This window comes from Perca fluviatilis, chromosome 11 (assembly GCF_010015445.1).
Source record: "Perca fluviatilis chromosome 11, GENO_Pfluv_1.0, whole genome shotgun sequence".
NCBI lineage: Eukaryota > Metazoa > Chordata > Actinopteri > Perciformes > Percidae > Perca > Perca fluviatilis.
Genome location: NC_053122.1, coordinates 20,647,340 through 20,666,842, shown reverse-complemented (window position 1 = coordinate 20,666,842; position 19,503 = coordinate 20,647,340). Strand labels below are relative to the sequence as shown.

The 19,503-nt window shown below is 42.6% G+C and overlaps 1 protein-coding gene and 1 long non-coding RNA gene across 7 annotated transcripts in view; one reads left to right on the top strand and one right to left on the bottom strand.

The window, feature by feature from the left end:
* The window catches only part of mib1 (MIB E3 ubiquitin protein ligase 1), a 55,539-nt gene that overhangs the window by 8,984 nt on the left and 27,052 nt on the right, over positions 1-19,503 (top strand). For all 6 annotated transcript variants that reach the window (XM_039815050.1, XM_039815049.1, XM_039815048.1 and 3 more), the window contains exons 4-12: positions 741-845; positions 1,889-1,955; positions 2,585-2,789; positions 4,267-4,450; positions 5,737-5,881; positions 6,005-6,138; positions 6,915-7,022; positions 7,170-7,367; positions 7,497-7,648. In XM_039815050.1, coding sequence (XP_039670984.1) covers positions 741-845; positions 1,889-1,955; positions 2,585-2,789; positions 4,267-4,450; positions 5,737-5,881; positions 6,005-6,138; positions 6,915-7,022; positions 7,170-7,367; positions 7,497-7,648 — 1,298 coding nt within the window. The remainder of the gene's footprint in view (positions 1-740; positions 846-1,888; positions 1,956-2,584; positions 2,790-4,266; positions 4,451-5,736; positions 5,882-6,004; positions 6,139-6,914; positions 7,023-7,169; positions 7,368-7,496; positions 7,649-19,503) is intronic.
* LOC120567944 lies at positions 12,693-18,238 on the bottom strand. The gene is made up of 2 exons (XR_005640642.1): positions 16,534-18,238; positions 12,693-15,838 (listed from the first exon to the last, which is right to left on the bottom strand). It is a non-coding gene; the product is annotated as an uncharacterized LOC120567944 (long non-coding RNA).

Here is a 19,503-nt window from a genome sequence, read left to right as displayed (position 1 = left end):
AAATATGTTCTTGATCAATCCCACTCCTAATATTTCTCAGTAGTTAGGGAATTAAACTTTACTTGAAGTTGAAACACAGTGACATCATGACAGCATACAGAGCTTCTACCACTACGGCACCGTTTTCACCTGGTATTAAAAACCGATCGGAGTGCCCCGATCACTAGTGGAAAGCTCGGTACGTGTGTTCCCACCTGGTAAAGTAAAATGTATCTCCAAATGTGTCGTTGGTGACCACGTGTGATTGGATCTCACTTCCACTTTTGCACTCTTGGAAAACCGTGGTCTACAAAACTCTAAGCTTGCAAATTGGTACCCAGAAGACCCAGTGGCCAGAAGACGTTAGACCCTTCAACTTGAGGAGGTGAAGTTCAACTTGTGTTAGCAGACATCGCCTTGTCTTTGAGCTAGGCACTGAATACTTACTTGGCTCCAGGGTTGCTGTTCTGTAGTTCAACCTTCACCCTGACCTTCAATTTTAAAAGATAATTTCCCTACAGGGATCAATAGAGTATCATGTTCGCTATCATTATGAGGTTTCAAGATGACAAATACCTGCTAGAAAGCTCCCACTAAGAAAATGATCTCCTTCTGGTCAATATTATATTGTCACATACAGTATGCCAGAAAATGTACAGCCAGTCAATACCCTTTTCACACTAAAATGATCATGACATTAAGATAAAACTGTTGTTAATGTGTCTTTATCTGTCTTTATCATCTCCCCTTCTCCTCCACAGGTGACCGAGATCCAGGACTGGAGTGCAGCCAGCCCTCACAGCGCTGCCTACGTATTGTGGGACAATGGGGCCAAGAACCTCTACCGAGTTGGCTTTGAGGGAATGGTGAGCAAACTTCCACCCTGACCCTCATACTCAGCCCGCTCACTCACACACACAGAGTCTCACAAAAGATCAGCTGTCAGGTGGCTTTTGTGTTTGACCACAGGGCTGAGGCTCTTTCTTTTGCTGCCGGCCTTTGTGAGAGCCACGCAGCCAGCATGAGTAAGGCGCCATTGTACAGGCAGCTGGAAGGGGAGGGTATCTGCATGATAAAGGCAAGCTGTTCTTTCTGCATTTTAGGGGTAGAGGGTAAACATGGAGGTCAATTTTAGAGGAGGGGGGCACTCTCTAGGGGTTGTTGCAGGCGCAGCTACACACGTGTCTCAAATGAAAAGCATCTTCCTCATTGGTGGAGACTGCCCTTGTCTTTTTACGAAAGAGGCCAATCGTGTTTCTCGGTTGCATAACAGATTTCCCTTTGTTATTTTAATAGGCTGGTAGGAAAGTAGATGGCATCTGCCTCTGGGTTAAGTAAATCATGGATTCGACCCCCCATCTTGACTGTTTTATTTTGGCTTTGTTTCTTATTAAGACAGTGATCCAATCCTGCTAACACCTGCATAGGTACCTCGCATTAGGGTATGTTCCAAATGCAGCATGCCAGGCCAACACTTTTTCCCGTTTAGTAATGTCTGTTCTGTGCTCATAGCATCATAAGATCAAAAGTATCTTGCTGTCTGAATACAGTAGGATAGACTGAAGTTAATAATTTGTTGGGACTTGTTGTACTCCGGTCTTTAGTGTTCAATCAGTTCAGAGGAATGTTTGCTCTGCCTCAGGATCATCTCTGCCCTCTAACTCTGCCACAGTGGCTGCACATCTGAGTCATTACAAGTGATAAGATGCCTTCTCTCTGTAGCAATGTAGTGTTTTATTGTCCTGCCTTACCCTTAGGGCACTGATATTCTTGGTATTCTCTGCATCTACACTGACACTACAGCTTTAAGTGTGGATATCTCTGTTTCTTTATTCATGATCATTGTGCCCCTCATCTAATAGAATTACCCTGGGTAATTATCTAACCCCTTCCCTCTTTTCTCTCTCAGTCGGATCTGAAATGTGTCCAGGATGCCAAAGGCGGCTCTTTTTACAGAGACCACTGTCCCGTTTTAGGTAAGTAAGCCTGTGATCTGTGTCCACCGTCATTATTGCACCAATTCTCTCACCTACCGTTGTGGTGCAGTGAATTCAAGGGCATTAGGGGAGTTTCACTTGTAGTTAATTCTGTTTGACCACTAGATGGCAGCTCTACATAATCACCTGGCTGCCAAGGCCAAGTACAGGCTCAGGTCATGCAGTTAGAGTATTCCAAGAATTCCAGGACCGAATTGTTTCAATTCAGCACTGCAGCAGAAGTCTCTCATTGGGTTTGATAGTGTCATTATTCATAAATAGCAGCATGCTTTATATGTATTATTTGAAGTAATGGTTTACCTAAGTTTTGTTGTTACCAATTTGCTACCACATATGTACTTCAAAAGATTTGTAGTACGATTTTTGTTTCTCTAAAATGTTTTTTCCTCTCTCTTTCTATCTATCTATCTATCTATCTATCTATCTATCTATCTATCTATCTATCTATCTATCTATCTATCTATCTATACACACACACGTCTCTCTATATTGTGTTTTAAATCACTTGCAGATTTAATGTTGATATCCAAAACTAATACAGTTTTTTGATACACTTTAGTAATGCACATGTTATTATTAATAAACCTAACTTCTCCTTCATCTCCCAGGTGAGCAGAATGGCAACAGAAATCCTGGTGGTCTCCAGATTGGAGACCTGGTCAACATCGACTTAGACCTGGAGATTGTTCAGTCCCTCCAACATGGCCACGGTGGGTGGACTGACGGAATGTTTGAGACGCTCACCACCACCGGCACAGTATGTGGCATCGATGAAGATCACGATATTGTGGTTCAGTACCCCAGTGGGAACAGGTGAGTCTCTAGATGGACTGGCTTAGATGTATTGGCTGCCAATGAGCGGAACCAATGAATCTGCATCTCATCACCATAGGTTCCCATGAATTGAGTTTTATATAACCCTTTTCCCGTCAGCTCAGTCAAAAGCCACAAAACAATGAAGTACTTCACCACAAGATTCAATGATGGTGTGTATCACTCAAGAGAAAATTTGTGGTACATTTTTAGTAAAATATAATTAAAAAGTGGATCTTCTTAGCATCTTAACTGCTAATTATCAGTCTCCTTCTAGTATTCATACTTTTTTTTTTAAATCTCATAACACTGCCTGACATTGATCATTTCAACTTTTTAATAATCTTTTTGTTGTAATTTTCGGTTTGTGTTTATTCTAGCGGCCGCTTTGGACAAAAGCAGTAGTGTTTTTACCACACCTGCTGTCGAGAAGGTCTTATCTTTACGTTGCTGTATTACGGAGTTAGTTACCTGGAGGTCATATAGTTGCGATGAATGTTTAGCTCAGACAAAATCTTTTATTTACAATAAGAGAATACGTCACAGATGCATTGTTGCATTTCAAGTGTTGCATATGGTAACTTAGCCTACGTTGGATGAGCTAAACTGGGTAATGTTATCACTGTCACTGTGTCACGAGCCAAAGCATTAAGAGTTTTTTTGTAGTAACGAACCTAATAATAATTAAAAAAAATTTAGTAGGCCAACCCAAACAAAAAATAAAACCGGGCGCTAAATGGAAGGGGGATGTAATTTAATGTCGGCTACTGGTGTACAACCAGGTTGCGCAATCTAAAGTTATTTAATGAATGCAATAGAAATATTACATAACTGAGGGCCAATTCGGTTTTGAATCACTTACAATCTTGTAATTGTCTCCAGCTGTCAAAAACCCGACTGAGGTTGACTCGGGATTTCGCCCCTCGTCTGTCACTTTCCCTTTTAGCTTTTAGTTGTTCTTTGTTTAATTTCCTTTTTTTCTGTGGTTGCCCTGCCTCAGTATCAGCCATAACTACAACAGATAACTTTTAAAATCAAAGTACAGTTAGGCCTATATAAAGAAATCTCCTGGTACCCTTTACCTGGCTGGATACACTAACACTGTTTTTTCCAGTGTTATGCCGAAATCTGTGACCCGTCAGAATGTGTTACTGTAGAGCTGGTCTGCCTGCCGTAAATCATTTTGTGACTTTGAGGGAAAAATCGGACCCGGGCAAAGGCATTAATAAAAACTATATAAAAATAGGGTTCTTTTCACTGTAAGTCTTGTTTGCTGTTACAGGTCATTTACGATCATCAGATGGAAAAATTACACAGTTTCAGAAACATTTCAAAGTTACATATAGTTACTTGAATCATAGCTTGCAAATCCCCAAATATCCCATGGTCAGATCTATACTTGGTCAGGTATGATATTTTATGAATTGTGAGTGAATTAGTCTGAGTTGTTTGAATGCATTAATTTCTGTATCCTCAGATGGACATTCAACCCAGCCGTGCTGACAAAGGCCAATGTAGTGCGCAGCGGTGAAGTAGCAGCCGGGGCAGAGGGAGGCAGTTCCCAGTTCCTAGTGGGAGACCTGGTCCAGATTTGCTATGACATCGACCGCATCAAGCTGCTCCAAAGAGGCCATGGAGAGTGGGCCGAGGCGATGCTACCTGTAAGTCTGAAAGATGTTCACACACATTTGTGCAAATTGAACCACCATTAAAAAGGGCATTATTTATTTAAATCATATAATTGAATTTGTATGCTAACATATACATGGATAAAATGTTCATGATTGTTTAAAGAAGAAAAAAAAACGTTTGTAGAATACATTTTAGAAATGTGCCTGTGGAGATTTATTTCATTTATCTGATCATCTGATCACTGGACTCTAGTTATGAAGTTGTGTGAGTGACAAAACATCTTAAAATCGGAACTACACTCCAGTGGATAGTTTAATTTAAACATGACAGGAAAAATGTGTTATATGTTTGGTACTTCAAATCATTGCTGTTTATATTAGACTTCATCACAAGTACACAATTTGTATGCAAGAAGCTTCCGTAAATTAGGGTCAATTCATCTAGCTGTGTGTAATTTTCTGCTGTTCCCATCACACTCAGCCGTGCCAGTCCATTATCCTCTTTAAAGAAATGTTGCAGTATTACAACATGCAGAGACATGATTCCTCCCCTCAAATCACTCTATGGCTGTGTTGCTGCCATTTTTTTTTTTTGTATTTATCTTTTTTTTGGTCTCAACGCGACATTATTCTTCCCTTTATTATGAATGTGTTCATTGCTGCCCGCCTTAGATTATGTAATGCCAATCCACTCCAGTATGCCACCTGTCCTTGCCAAACTGGCCCCCTCAGCAGCTAATGAGCCTTAAAACCCTGAGATGGGTCGTAGCTTTGATCACTAACCACGGCTGTTTGTCGCCCGCTGTTGCTTCTACTGCAGCAGTCCTCATTATTGATGGCATCCTCCAGCACTGCCCAAGACCTGGCTTGACAGACTCAAAGTGCCTCTTTCTCATATAGAGATGATATGATTCAAAATTGGAAAGCATTTTGCTCTGTCCTCTCTATATTGCCTGTATAGATGAAGAATAGTCTAGCCAGTAGAAGGGTCTCTTTCTTGTATATCCATCTTCTGTCTCGTGCAAGTAAATGTCCTCTGAATAATGAGAACACAGCTTGAATCAGTAATATTTAGTTTTTTTCTGTCTGTTGGTATATTTTGCAACAAGCTTGGTTTCTGCTCCGGGTAGGACAATTGTTTTGTTGAGCTGGTATTTTCTCCTCTTTCTCCTTTCCTCCACCCTCTCATCCTTTGCTCTTTCTAACAATCTCTCTACATCTTTCCTCTGCCACTTACAGGCTCTGTTACACAGAACATAGCCCAAAGACAACAGCCCTCCATATACTAATGAGTTTGTCGCAACATTTACCAACAGACCCTTGGCAAGGTGGGCCGTGTGCAGCAGATCTACTCTGACAGTGACCTGAAGGTCGAGGTTTGTGGAACATCTTGGACGTACAATCCTGCCGCTGTCACCAAGATTGCCCCCTCTGGCTCTGCTGTCAGCAACGCCTCCGGAGGTATGTATGAACATGCACTACTGACACAGAGAGGGTGTCATCTTAGTTCTTTGTCCTCACTGCTCCCTGTTCTCTGACACCTACACGCAATCACTTTCTGATGTGTTCCCCCTTTTTGGCCAGAGCGTTTGTCTCAGTTGCTGAAAAAACTATTCGAGACACAAGAGTCTGGAGACATAAATGAGGAGCTGGTCAAGGCAGCTGCCAATGGTGACCTGGCCAAGGTGGAGGACATCCTCAAGAGACCTGATGTGGATGTAAGTGTTCAACATACAGTATTTTGGAATGAGAAGCCGCTGGATTTCTTTCTAATTGGAGCTGGAATATCCTTGGCTGTGCTCTATGCTGTTCTGCTCTCAGTTTATTGTGGAGGCTGGGAGTCTCCTAGGAAAGGGTTCTGAGATCCTCCCACTCCTGCATCTCTCTCAATCTGAAAAGCATTAAGGCTGGGCCCAGAGGAGGCACCCAGGAGCATTGGTGTGCACTGCAGCACAGACTCAATTCACTCTTAAAATCAAGCTGAGATCTACAAACCCCATATCATTGCAGATAGCGTTCTAACACCGGCTACAGGACAGGGAAAACACCCGTTTGCCACAGGACAGCAGCTAGTGCCCTGTATAGTTATGAGAACCATTTACCTCAAGTCTGCAATACTGTCCTCGCTCAGAGAGCGTGTGCGTGTGCGTGTGAGACTGGCCAGATGCCCTGCTGCCTTTCAGTGGAATTATTTGCTTAAAGCTGAGCACACTGAGCTTGGCCAAGTGATCCGCCTGCCAGGACAAGAGATGTCTTGAGACTCCCAAAGGAGTCCACATTAATATTTATGCTCTGAGTTTTTGCAGTGCTGCAGTTGGTGATGAAACATGCACACACAGCCATGCATGCTCATCCACACATACAAATGCTTAAACACAGCCTCACCAATAGGTCCCTTAGGTGAACAGCTAATTCAGTAGATGCACATCTAAACTTGAAACATGACGCATGGCATTGACACACACCCATATTCTCACTCTTGATGTGTTGACAGGTGAACGGGCAGTGTGCTGGACACACTGCTATGCAGGCAGCCAGTCAGAATGGTCACGTGGATGTTCTAAAGCTGCTGCTTAAACACAGCGTGGACCTGGAAGCTGAGGTTTGTATAATTTAATACATTTCTCCTCATCCATATTCTTACTTATCACAAAAGGCATCTTAGCCCATGTTAGTGCATTTCACTATGTAGGAAAAAAAACTGCTCACAGACATGAGTCATTATTTTCGGGTGTGTCACTGCACTCAGGACAAAGATGGGGACCGGGCAGTGCACCACGCAGCCTTTGGTGATGAGGGCTCTGTCATTGAGGTGCTGCAGAGGGGCGGCGCTGACTTGAATGCCAGGAACAAGCGAAGACAGACTCCATTACACATAGCTGTCAACAAGGGCCACCTGCAGGTGGTTAAAACCCTGCTTGACTTTGGCTGCCACCCCAGCCTTCAGGTATCTATCACTGCAACTTTTTTACATATTGAGAAATGCTTTCTGACACAGTAGAGAGGTCATATTAACCAGGGTTTGAATCACAGATTAGTACGAGAGTAGTAAGTAACACAAGGTTTCCCTTTTTAGGATTCAGAGGGGGACACACCCCTGCACGATGCCATAAGCAAGAAGAGAGATGACATGCTGTCAGTACTGCTGGAGGCTGGTGCTGATGTCACCATCACCAACAATAACGGCTTCAATGCCTTGCATCATGCTGCTCTGCGAGGAAACCCCAGGTATGATACACTGTCCTGCTCTCCCGCTCGCTGCCGCACCTTTTTGGTGTCTACGAGGGGCCAGAGCTTGTTTAAGTGGAATATGTGGAAACCGTGTCCTCAGGATCTAAATAAATTTGCTGCTTAATACTTTCAGTAAAGCCTAGATTTGGTACAGATATGCTGAATACCTAAACTTTTACCTTTTTAAAAGCCTTATATATTGATAATGTTCACACACTGATTCTTTCTTGACTGATTTAGCATTGATGCCCAAGACTTAATTTGAAGATAGTTCACAGTGCAGTAAAGAATTATGGAAATCAGATTGGTGGTGTGTAGGGATTTTAGCCCTAACAACGTATGGGCACCAGACTAGTGTTAAATTGTATGTGTGACAGTCCTACCGCAAACATTTTTAGTACTCATGTTGTTTGTATGATTTAGACTTGAGTATTAAATTGTAACTTAACAGATGCATAATTTGGTACTGAATATTCAGCAAAACTGAAAAAGCTCAAGAAATTAAATTTCTGAAAATTATTATCAAGTCATGTCAATCCTTTGAAAATATTAGTCTAAATTACAACCACTAGACTTCATGTTTTGCTTCTCAGCAGCCAGAGGCTGTGGCAGAATCACTAATCTGTTACTACTAATCTGTTACTTAATCATCCTCCGTTGGAATGAAAAATGTGAGCTCACCACCTACAGGTCTGAACTAGGAGACTGACTAGGTCCACTCATTGACATAAACAAATAAGAAATTTTGATTACCGACAGAGGATCCTATTGAGGCATCAGAAGCGTGTAAAAGCATGGCTTCAGAATGTGGGTTTATTTCACAAATTGTTGTAAAGATCAATTTTCAGTGTGTGGACGTTCATGTGGACATTTACAATTCTTCCACATATTCCACTTAAATGTCAAAGTAGTTTAAAGTAGTTAAAATTAAAATAAGTTGAATTCCACAACGTCACTGATCACATTTCATATATGTATACTATAAAATGTACTTTGGGATTTCAATTTAGTTTAACATTGATTGAAGTTTGAAGCAGGCCTATAGGCTTCATCCATCTTCCCAACAGATGGTATGGTCTCAAACTGACATTAGACTACCTTTGAGGCCTTGAAAGCATCTGTCTTACATTGACTTTTTTTTATTAGTGTAGTTAATAGCCCTTGACGTTCATTTGTTGTTTCTTTTCACTGTTATGCTGGTCCGTCACCGTGTGTTGTGAGCAGAGGCTGGCCTGAAGCGGCTGGCCTGTGCAGCAGCAGCAGTTCTCCTTGTCCTTGGCCATAGCTATTTCTGGCTGTAGGAGGTGACTGCTCCACTCTTTGGCTGCTTTATTCTTGTCTCTCAACCATGAGCATATTAAAGATGGCTCAGTGAGACAGCTGTCTGTATCAGGTTGATCCTGCTGGGTCTCTTAAATTGATGGACATTGACATTACGGGGTCAGTGTTATAGACTGAAGTGACTGCTAGAAAAGTTAACAGCTGCTTCCGGTGCTGAGCGCTTTTGGTGTGTACGTGTATGGTTGCAGAGGAGCATGGTTATCCCAGGCTAAATGTCATTTCCCTTCACTGGCATTAGGACAAATGGAATTGAGATCAGTGGGCTGTGGAACACATGCCACAAGCTTGGCCAGACCCAGCCTTCCACCTCTGGCACACTGCTTTCCTGTGTAGTACACTGATCAATTGATTTGCAGATTGACTTAGACATAAAGAATAACTATACAAAAACACAAAACATGCTTTGCATTCAAATCTGTTGTCAATGGGTTAATCTCCATTGAATTTTATTGGCAAATAGATTTATGTGACAGAGATTGTGGGGGAAGGATTTATTTTCTCCACAGCCAAACGATCAAAATAATAGTTGTAAAAACAATAATTTAGGGCAAAACAAATTACATAGCACTTTTGAAGACAATACAGTGCTTTAAAAAAAAAAGAAGACAAAATCAGAAAAGGCATCAACCAGACGAAAATGATATGTATAATTAAAAAATAAATACAACGTATGAACAGCAACATAAGTGCAGTAATGCACAAAGTATAAATTGATAAAGTAAAGTAAATCTATGATAATGTGTTTTTCTTATTAAAGATACGGAACCAGTTTTCCGGACCAATCCTCTTTGGCAGGTCGTTCCAGAGCTGATGATCCCTGAAATTTTATAATTAAATGTAATTATATAGCTAAGGGTCTATTTGATGAATCCACATGTTAAACCTTTTTCGTGTTATACCCAATAAATGACAAAATGTATAAAAATCACACAACACACAAAATCGGCCATATGGTCAGCTATCCCAGCCTGACTTTGTAGTCCGTGAGGAAAAAAAACAAACATTATAAGGTTACTCTTTTATAGCACAGCTTTTAAACTTTAATGAATAATGGTAAACATATTTAGGAAAGGTCACAGACTGGCAGTGTGTAAACAAAATTGCTTGCATTGTAAATATTAAAATGCAATGGGTGCGTAATGTGTATAGGTAAACCAGGATTCAGAATGTAAAGGAGCAGAAAGCTGGTCTGCTGTCAGACTCATTGATTTAGCTGCGAAAAGTGCTGGAGTACAGTATTTTCTGTATCCGGGCTCCTGTTGTGTGTGCGTTGCTTGCTTCAGTCCACACTCTGTCCCCTTGCCTTCAAAGAAACGAAGATATATGTCGCCTTCTCCAGTCTGCCCATTTACTTTTATTTCATGCTCGAGCTGCTGCAATATCGGGGAGACAGTCCACAAGTCCTAAAGCCCTCGAAAATCTCTCCCTAGGTTGAAATGAAAGTACCTTGTCTGTTGTGTTTTTTCACTTGTTTCGATTGAGTGCTTAGAGGTATTTCTACCATAGAATCATATTTCAAAAAGTGCCTTCGACGACTGTCATGAAGAAGTGCTTGGAGTTGAAAGTTGATCGGAAGCCCCTTGGATGAAGGATATGATATGAAGCCCCTCCAGTTAATGATTGAGGTTATTATTGCTTCCTGATAGTAGGTCCGTTCTCCCTTCTCGTGTTTAGATTGAGCACCGGCACAGAATGTCCTGGCCTACGTTGCTTCTAAACAAGGCTAATCTAAAATGTTTCTCATCAAAACTATTATGATTCAACTTCCTTTTTGTGTACTGCAACGCTTTTTCTTTGTAATTGAGATAAGTTATCAATATCAAACGCTAGCTTTTGGGCTCAAGCAGAGAGTGTGTCAGAGTCCCGTGTGTGTGTGTGTGTGTGTGTGTGTGTGTTTTATGTGTGTTATGTGCCTGGGTGTTTTAATAGCGCGGGTCGGTTCTCCAGCGGTGGAGAGAAGATTGAGGAAGACATGACACATAGGAAGAACCCTGTGGGTGACAGATGGATCTTTTAACTTGGAGTCCCAAATACACCGACAAATCAAGTCTACCAACAGGGGTGCAGCAGAATCTGGGGAGTTTTACTATATTTTGCCTTGTTCATTACTCACACGCACACCACTACAGAGTGTAAAGGCATTGCCTCATAAATTAGACCTAGTTGTTTTTTTGTTTTTTTACAATTGCTACTAAATTGAAAGTGCTTTTATAACCAGTAGTAACGTGTTGAGGAAAGGATTTTCTCGGACATCCACATTATGTTTTCTCCCTGTGTGTGTTTACCGCAGGCCAAGCCTGCAAGGGGAGCCTGGCTTGTCTTTCCCTCGGGCTGCTAGAAGCCAGTAGCTGCTACAATACTGTAAACAATAGGATTAATAGCCCATGACTCATAAACTGGCTCTAAACAAGCCCTGCAGCCATGATCCGTACCCTTTTACGTGTCACCTCCTTGTGATATTTGCCCTGCTCCCTCTCTCATATAGTGCTCAGCTTTCTTTTAATATGGCAACATACAGGCAAATCCCAAATGGTAAACGCAGGCTCTGCAATCATTCACACTGTGTTCCAAAATGCAGTATTACCAATATAATGACAATACTAATAGGCAACAGCATAACGTTAGCATTGTAACAGAGATCACAATTTGATAGAAAAAAAGTGTTGTGGGCCCATAGAGACCAATCTGCTTGCCGCTTTATTCACGTTCTTCATGGCTGCCATTGATTGAATTAGGAATTTTTCCACCCTCTCTTGCTCATTTCAGACTAGGCTAATCAAGTCAGACTACTGTAATTGAGTAAGCTAGTGCCTCTTACATTACCCTAAGAGATTTCATGGTTATTGGTCCAATGGAAAACACTTCAAATTCAAAAGAAATGGAGAATACAGTGCTATTTACAATGGATTTAATAGATTATTTGTATATACTATACCAGCATCCTCAAATCAGTTTGAGTAATGAGACAAATTAGATAAATTGCAGCTTTTAGATCAATTTCGGAAAACAAGTAATTCAAGATTGTTTTTGTGGTTATGCTGTATATTTTCTGAGTTTGAGAGAAGGTCAGTTTGACATAGCGTTAAGCACTAAATTAGGAAGGCAAAAGAAATAGAGAGGCAAGAAAAGGAGGGTGGTCAGGAGACGGTGTGAAGGTAGTTTGGTTTGATCAGCCTGTTCTGCAGTAACAGTGAGTGAATGTGTGAGACTGTAACTGCTTGTGAACGGGCTGCTCCTGTGATTTGTGCGTTCAGCTCCTGTCCTCTAGAGCATCTGGCTATCATCTAACCCAGCTTGTCCAACCTCACTGCAGGAGGTTTCAGGGGAAGGAGGCCAAAATGTTTGAATGTGTGTATTGTACAGTCTCTAAACAACAATTTATTTTTTATTTCTTGCACTCTCATTGTCTTAGTTCTACTTTAGATCTCTTTACAATGCCATTGTACCCCTGCTGAGCTGCATTGGCTATCTGCTTTTGCCTATTCCCACCCACGGTGTAATTGAGTGTTAGCATCCAGTCAGTTTAGGAGGTGTCTTAGCAAGACAGCCGTACAGACATACGAGTGCTGTGTCGAAATAGCTTACACTGCACATCCACCCCCTGCTATTTTTGAAACAGCCATTGATAGTGTGGTCAGAATAGCAATCCCGTTGGCGGCAGAGAGGTAACACTCAGTCATGAAAGTGGACCATACCAAAGTTTTGAAGCTGGGATTGATGTCTTTATTAGTCAAAAATAAGACAGGTTTAGCATGGAACATGACAGTTACACAGATGTTGTTGGTAGAGAAAAGCCATAAGCCAGTCATCATCAAGAAGTGGCCCACTGCCATTACAGTGAGTGTTGAAGGCATCACAGCAAAATGAGCTCCTGTAGTCATCAAAGCATAGCTACAGCTGGTTGAAGGGGACCAAATCCATTCAAGAGGTGATTTGGTTCCATTTTACCAGCTTTAGCAAAGCATTGTGGAATCATTGTTTCCGAGATGGACTGGGAACTGTTATGAAGTGAGTTTTATCTGAAAAAAGCCAGGGAAACACTGAGCAGAGAAAGGCCATGTTGCATTTAAACATCTTATTAAAACATGGATTTGGGTTTGCATACCATGCTCACCCACTAGTTGAAATGGACAATGCTCTTTCGCTCTCCTGCATTCTGTGTGACACACATTACATTTAGCACACTACACCCCATATACCACCACACCATTAACACATAGGTACAGTTGATCAACCTTACCTAACTTTCTCCTTTGCTGCCTCCCAGACTAGTCTATTTATCCTCCTCGCTATCTTTTTAAGTTTTATGCTTGCCCCCTCCCAGAGAGTGAGGAAAAATTGTTCCCTGAGAAAAGGATAATAATAATCTGTGGCAGTGCACTTGAGTCAAATGTCCTGGAGTCATGAAGCAATTACAGGCTCTGACAGATGGGCTCTGCTGCAAGCACGCTGCCGCTGCGGTCACCGAGACGGCCAACAGACAAATGCAGAGGCATAACCACATACACAAGCTCTTTCACTCATGCCCCTACAGCAGCACTCTGGGGTGTCAAGTCATAACATTAATTTAAACCATCATTTAAGTCCTAGAGACTGATTTGTAGTGTAGAGGGTACTGTTTGAACAGTGACTGAGGGCAGATTATTTCATGTCTATTTCAGAGCTCTCCAGTAGTACAATATTGTAACATTTTCTACTAAAAAACTATCCCTGTGCTAATACGAAAATGATCACAGTAGCACCCACGTAAACAACTTTGATTATGTTTTTGTGTATGTGTGCCTAAAGCTTATGTTAGATGCAGTCATAAGCTCCGTAAACCATTCCTACCATTATAGCAACATCAAACATTTCCCATATTATAGCCATGTATAGTATTATTGTATTTTTGCCCCCCATTTTAATCTCACTGCTGAAGTATTTGTAGCTCAATCTTTGAATTAAGATACAGTTAAGTGACATTTATGTCAGCTATTTTCATTTTTCATTATCATTATTCGTAATAAATGTTCCTTTTGACACTGGTTTGTAAGGGAAGCTTGTCATTTTCTGCCAAGGCACGGATGAGGTTCTCAGAGTGGCCAACGACAGCTGAGTGATGTACAGCACTGCTTGTAGACAGGATGGAGGTCAATAAAGGGCCGGCTTGATATGGCACACCAGAGGCAGGTCTATTTGTAACATACACATGCACATTCATGCTTGCTCACTTACACACACACACACTCAGTCACTCAGAGTCAGGTGGCCAGGCTGCTCACCTCGTCTAAGGGCCATAACAGGGCAAAAGCAGGGGGGACGACAGGCACTGAGCATTTGATAATGTCAGCATCTGCTGTGTTTGTCACTCAGACAGCAGGTCATTGCTTTTGAGGGCCTGGGAGAAACTTGCAGTGCAAGCCATGCACTCCTACACGCCTCTGATGTCTTGACAGAAAAGAGAGCTAGACAGAATATCATGCAGATGGGTCTAAATGGTAGAAAGAAATGAAAACTGAAGCCCAAAAATGCAGCTTCATTCTGATGTTCTCCTCAAATTAAATTGTGGTGGCCCTTGCTGTTAATAACATTTGAGTAGGACTTTTGTTTTATTTTTCATACATTAAATCCAACTTCATCAGAGGAAAAAATAAAGAATGTCAGAAAGGGATTTATAAGCTACAATTATTTTTGTTAATGAGTTAAGTATCTTATAACCATTGTCAGTAAACTAAAGTTGCAGATTTTTAGTGTGGATGTCAGGTGTGTTACCTCAATTTAGATATTTCTTTCAATTAAAGGGGAATAGAGTAAGTCAGCCCTACACACATATTAATCAGTTCAGAATGAAGTGTCTTGTTTTTCATACAGAGCTGTCGTACTACAGTGGAATACATACACTTTTTCATTTCATTTTCACTGCGGGAGAAATTTTGTAGGCACACATACATCCTAGCCTGCCGCATCTAACAACATTGTAGTTAAGGAAAATAAATCAAATTTTATGAGGAAGCAATTCATATGCAGGTACTGTATGTATTTTAGTTTTACAGTTTCATCCAAGGTTTACTGTTAGCAGTTTACATATATACATTTATATTTATTGTTTAGCCTTTAATTATCTAATTTGTTGATCAGACCTCAGATATATAATTTAATAACAATGATAAAAGTTAAAATGCAGTGGAAAATATTACCTTTTTAGTACAGCAGTATATATCTACATTAAAGGGGTTTAAAGAGAAGTAAACCTGTGCTAAAACATGGTACAGGGATTATGTACGATCCAAGCACGGGCCAGAGAGGGGGTCAGAATAGGTGAAAGTGTTAGATATGAATAGCTCGCAATGCAAACTACTCCCCACCTCCCCCCTCGCTTCATTTCTCTCTGTGCCCCTGTCCATATTCTGTTGCCTTTATTTGTTTGAAGCAGTCAACAATTGGAATCAGCTGACAGGCAGGAGTTGACTCTGATCCTGCATTGTCACTTTTTGATGGTCTAATCTGACTGCCATGCAGCCCAGCAAAGCATTTGGCAAGCATAGCAAACGTGAACAATGAGAGCAGGAATCGGGGAAGGGAGGGGAGCACGGGGGCAGCCGGGTTGATGTAGGGTGGGGGTGCGAATAAGGGCATCGGCATAAAGGGAGGGCAGTCATAGTTAAACACACAAGATTGTTAACACGGAAGCCATATGATACAGCAGAATGATAGAGCCAGCATCAGTCCCTCTTCATTCTGCCTCCTCAGCAACTATTTCCTGCTCTTTCAGTTGCATGTTAAAAAAAAAAAAAGAAGAAAAAAAAAATGCCAGAGTTTTGGTCCAGTTCACCTTGCTTGCTTTTCCCCTTCAGCCATATTGGAGCACTAGAAAAGATTATGGTATTAATGGTCAGGAGCAGCTCCACAATACCACTCGCTGCTTGCTTAAGTTGGTTCTAAGTTGCAGCTGGCTAAATTTCAATGGCTGTAATGCAGTAAAATCGGCCAATAATGAAAGGAGGCCCTGTTCATATGGCAATGTCACAAGGCGACTATTTGCCCATAGTTGGTGTAGGTGGCTAAACTCACAATAGTGACAGAGCAGGCTCAAAACATGATTATCATTTTATGCTTACATAACTTACATAATTGTCCAATGAATTGTTGGCATATCTTAGATGAGAGGTTTTTATTGGCCAAGTCAGCCAGTTTTAGAAAGCAGTAAGTTCCCTACAGCGAATATTGCTGCAGTGAGACTGCCCAGAGACAGTATAGCTAATGTATGAGCCTCACCACTCACATTCATACTCTCTCTTTTCCCCTCTCTTTCTCCCTCCTCTCTCCTTCTCTATACTTTGCCTGCTATTTTCTCTCACACCATGATAACACTCATATTAACAATCTGCAAAGCACAAACATATCCTCAGACACTGCTGTCCAACATCATTTTCCCAGAACGAGGACTAGCACCCCACCAAGAATACATACTTCTTTACATTCCATAGCTATCATATGTTCATATGGGTACATAAAGAAGTATGTACACCAAGGAGGTAATCTTAGATATGAAATTTTCTCACCTTTCGCCAAGGTCAGGAAGTTATAAGCAGAACATTTTTCCTCACCGTTCTCTCTCCCAAGTATGGTAGTCTGCACTGTAAGGTGACTTTGAGAGTAAATTCAGTTCAACACTCAAGGCTTTCCTTTGGTTGCCATGTAAGGCTGAACAGCCCGTCCCCCCGCCCCTGAACATAACCGAAGGTTTGCAGTCCATACCATAGTCGACTGTCCCGGTGACCCCCGGTGTCCTCCAGACAAAGTTCTGGGAGAAACCAGGGGGAGGAATACAGCTCCCCTTTTCTTTTTTACAGCATTTAGAAGGTGGGCTTTTTCTCTTTTTCATGAAAAATGTTGAGGTAGATTAAGGGGTTTGGACAAAAACGGCAGCAAAGGAGGGAAGAGTTTTCTCCTTGATAGAAAGTCCATGGTGTAAGGTGCCTCTGTGTGCACCTTGTCTTGTATGATGATCATCTGCTTTGGACCGTGTGTCTTGCGAGCAGGGGTGCACCTATAAGCTGATTGGCCCCGCTGACACACTAAACACTTTCACTTCTCTCCTCCCACTTCTCTTTCAGTCTGCCTCCCTCACCACCACCTCGTTCTCCTATTTCACCCCCAGTTTCTGTATCCTCTCTTCTTTCCTACCTCTACTTTTACCAATATGTAGCTCTTGCCTGTCCCTCGTCTCTCTTGTGTCAGCAACGTCCCCAGTGGCTAGTTTGAGCGCTTGCTGATGTTTGAAAACGAGGGTGATCCAAGTGGAACAGGAAGCTATTGTGAGCAGGATTTGGGCTTTAGGCGCAGAGGCAGGCCATAGGTCACATGAAGGCGCTAATGCCCACTCAGCACTTGTGGATTGGTCCTGGCTATACCCCCAACGACCTCCCCCTCTCACTTTCTGTACCTTGTTCTCTCTCTCTTCCCACACATAAACTGTTTTTATGGTCCTCTTTTCTGACTTCCTTTTTCCTCTGATCAAACCTCACCTGTCTATGTCTACAGAGAAACCTGCTGTTCTGTTGCAGAGTGGGTGGAACAGATCAATAACCATTTGCATGGTGGCGAGAATTGTTCAGCAAGTCTCTAATGAAACTTTGCCCCCGACCAACACATTCCACAAGTCAACACTGCCTCCAGCCACGCTTAGCTAGCCAGCAGGCTGGGTGCTGAGGCAATGGGTGTAAAACGAAAAATGGATTAGGGAAGACTAGCTTATGGTTGAGTTTGGAGACTTGATTGCAGAGAACAGAATAAATGGGAAAATTGGTGCAGTGTTTTTGCAGTGGAACGGTTTGGAATAGCAATGAGGGGGGGTTGAACTGGAGGTGACAGTTGGTGGATGAGCCTGGTCCTAAAGGTGTGACGTCCTGTTTAGGAAATGTCACAGCCACCCGAGAGGGTGAGCACATAGGAGAGAGCGGGGGTGAAATTCTTTCCTACACACAGCGGGATGAAGGTTGGGGAACGTGAACCAGCGAATTAGCCCAGTGGTTGTTATGTCTGTTCTGGTTTGGGCGATAGCACTGCAGTACTCTGTGCCCTGCATGCCCTGCCTAGCTATAGTAATCCGTTACAGAGAGAGGAGAAATTGGGTTACTACCCTAAGTGCTGTGGGTTCGGCCGGTGACACACATCTACTGAGCCAACCAATGCTGCCCAATATCTCCTCCCGCCCATCCTCACCTTCCTCACCCTCACATCTGTGTTAGTACACTTCTCACAGCTGTGTACCATCAATCCAATTTCTCTCTTGCCCCCTCTCTCTGACGCCACATTCCATCCTTCTGCCCCAATCAGTCAACCTTGGGCTTCAAAATGTGACATGTCCTCAAACTTACCTCCCATCAATTAAGAATGGCAGTGACCTCCCCCGCCCCTCCAAACCACCAAAAAGAACCAAAAAGAAAAAAATAACAATAACAAGTCCCAGTAATTATAGTATCCTTAGAGATGGTACAAAAACATCTTGGAAGGTGTCGGACGCAGAGGGTGAATTGTGCGTAAGGGAATGTCTCTCCACACCAGCGCAGGTCTCAGTTAACGAGTCCGTCATTAGATAGCGGCAGGGCTGCAACCATGAAGCCTAATGAGCCAAAGAGCTCTGCTGCTGCAGCATGTCCGGCCAGTGCCAGGAACACAAGAGAGCGAGAGAGAGAGAGCGTGCAAGATGAGGGAGGTAGGGAAGGAGGGAGGGCAGAGGGAGGGAGGGAGAAAGATGAGAAAGATAGACTGAAGAGTGCAATAAAACAGGGCTAAAATCCATGTGGACCATAGCAACTCCCCAGCCTCCCTTTTCCCTGCTTCACCTTCTCCTGCATCCTCTTCCTCTCCGTACTTTTTTCTATTTCTTTTCTTCTTTTCCCTCTTTTAAGACAAGAGGAACAAGAGAAGAGGGGGGAAAAAGCCCAAAGGTGGTCTCTGGTTAAGTTCTGTCCCAGTGCCGCTGCTGCTGCAGAACAGTGCATTCCACTCCCCCTTTCGACTACGCGACTCACAGGCAAACCATGCGGTTAATAACTGATCGCATCCAAAGAAGAAAGAGGGAAGAGACAGGACAGGAGACGTCAAGGCCCGTCAGGGGGTAAACTCCGTCCGAAAGCGAAGGAAGAGCATATATTACCTGTCAGATTAGTTTCCTATCTGAGCTGCTCCTCCTCTCTTCCCCTCCTCTCCTCCTCTTCCCGTAGTGAAGAGAGCCATAATGACCTAGAGAGTGCTCCAGCTGCTGCAGCCATCGTGTGTGCCGGGTGCACGCCTGACTCGCTGAATCAGCTTCTATGATTGGGGGAAGGAGGGGTGGTGGCAGGCAGGTTGAGTGCCAGAGTCAGGGAGGGGAGGGGAGGAGGGGGAAAGGAGAGAAAGCAGGGGCACACATACAAACACATTCCCATACAAACACATTCCCATACAAACACAAGTCATACCTTTTAGAAGAGGAAGACAGAACTGACATGAAGAGCTGCCATTTGGGGGGAAAAAAGGGGGAGGCA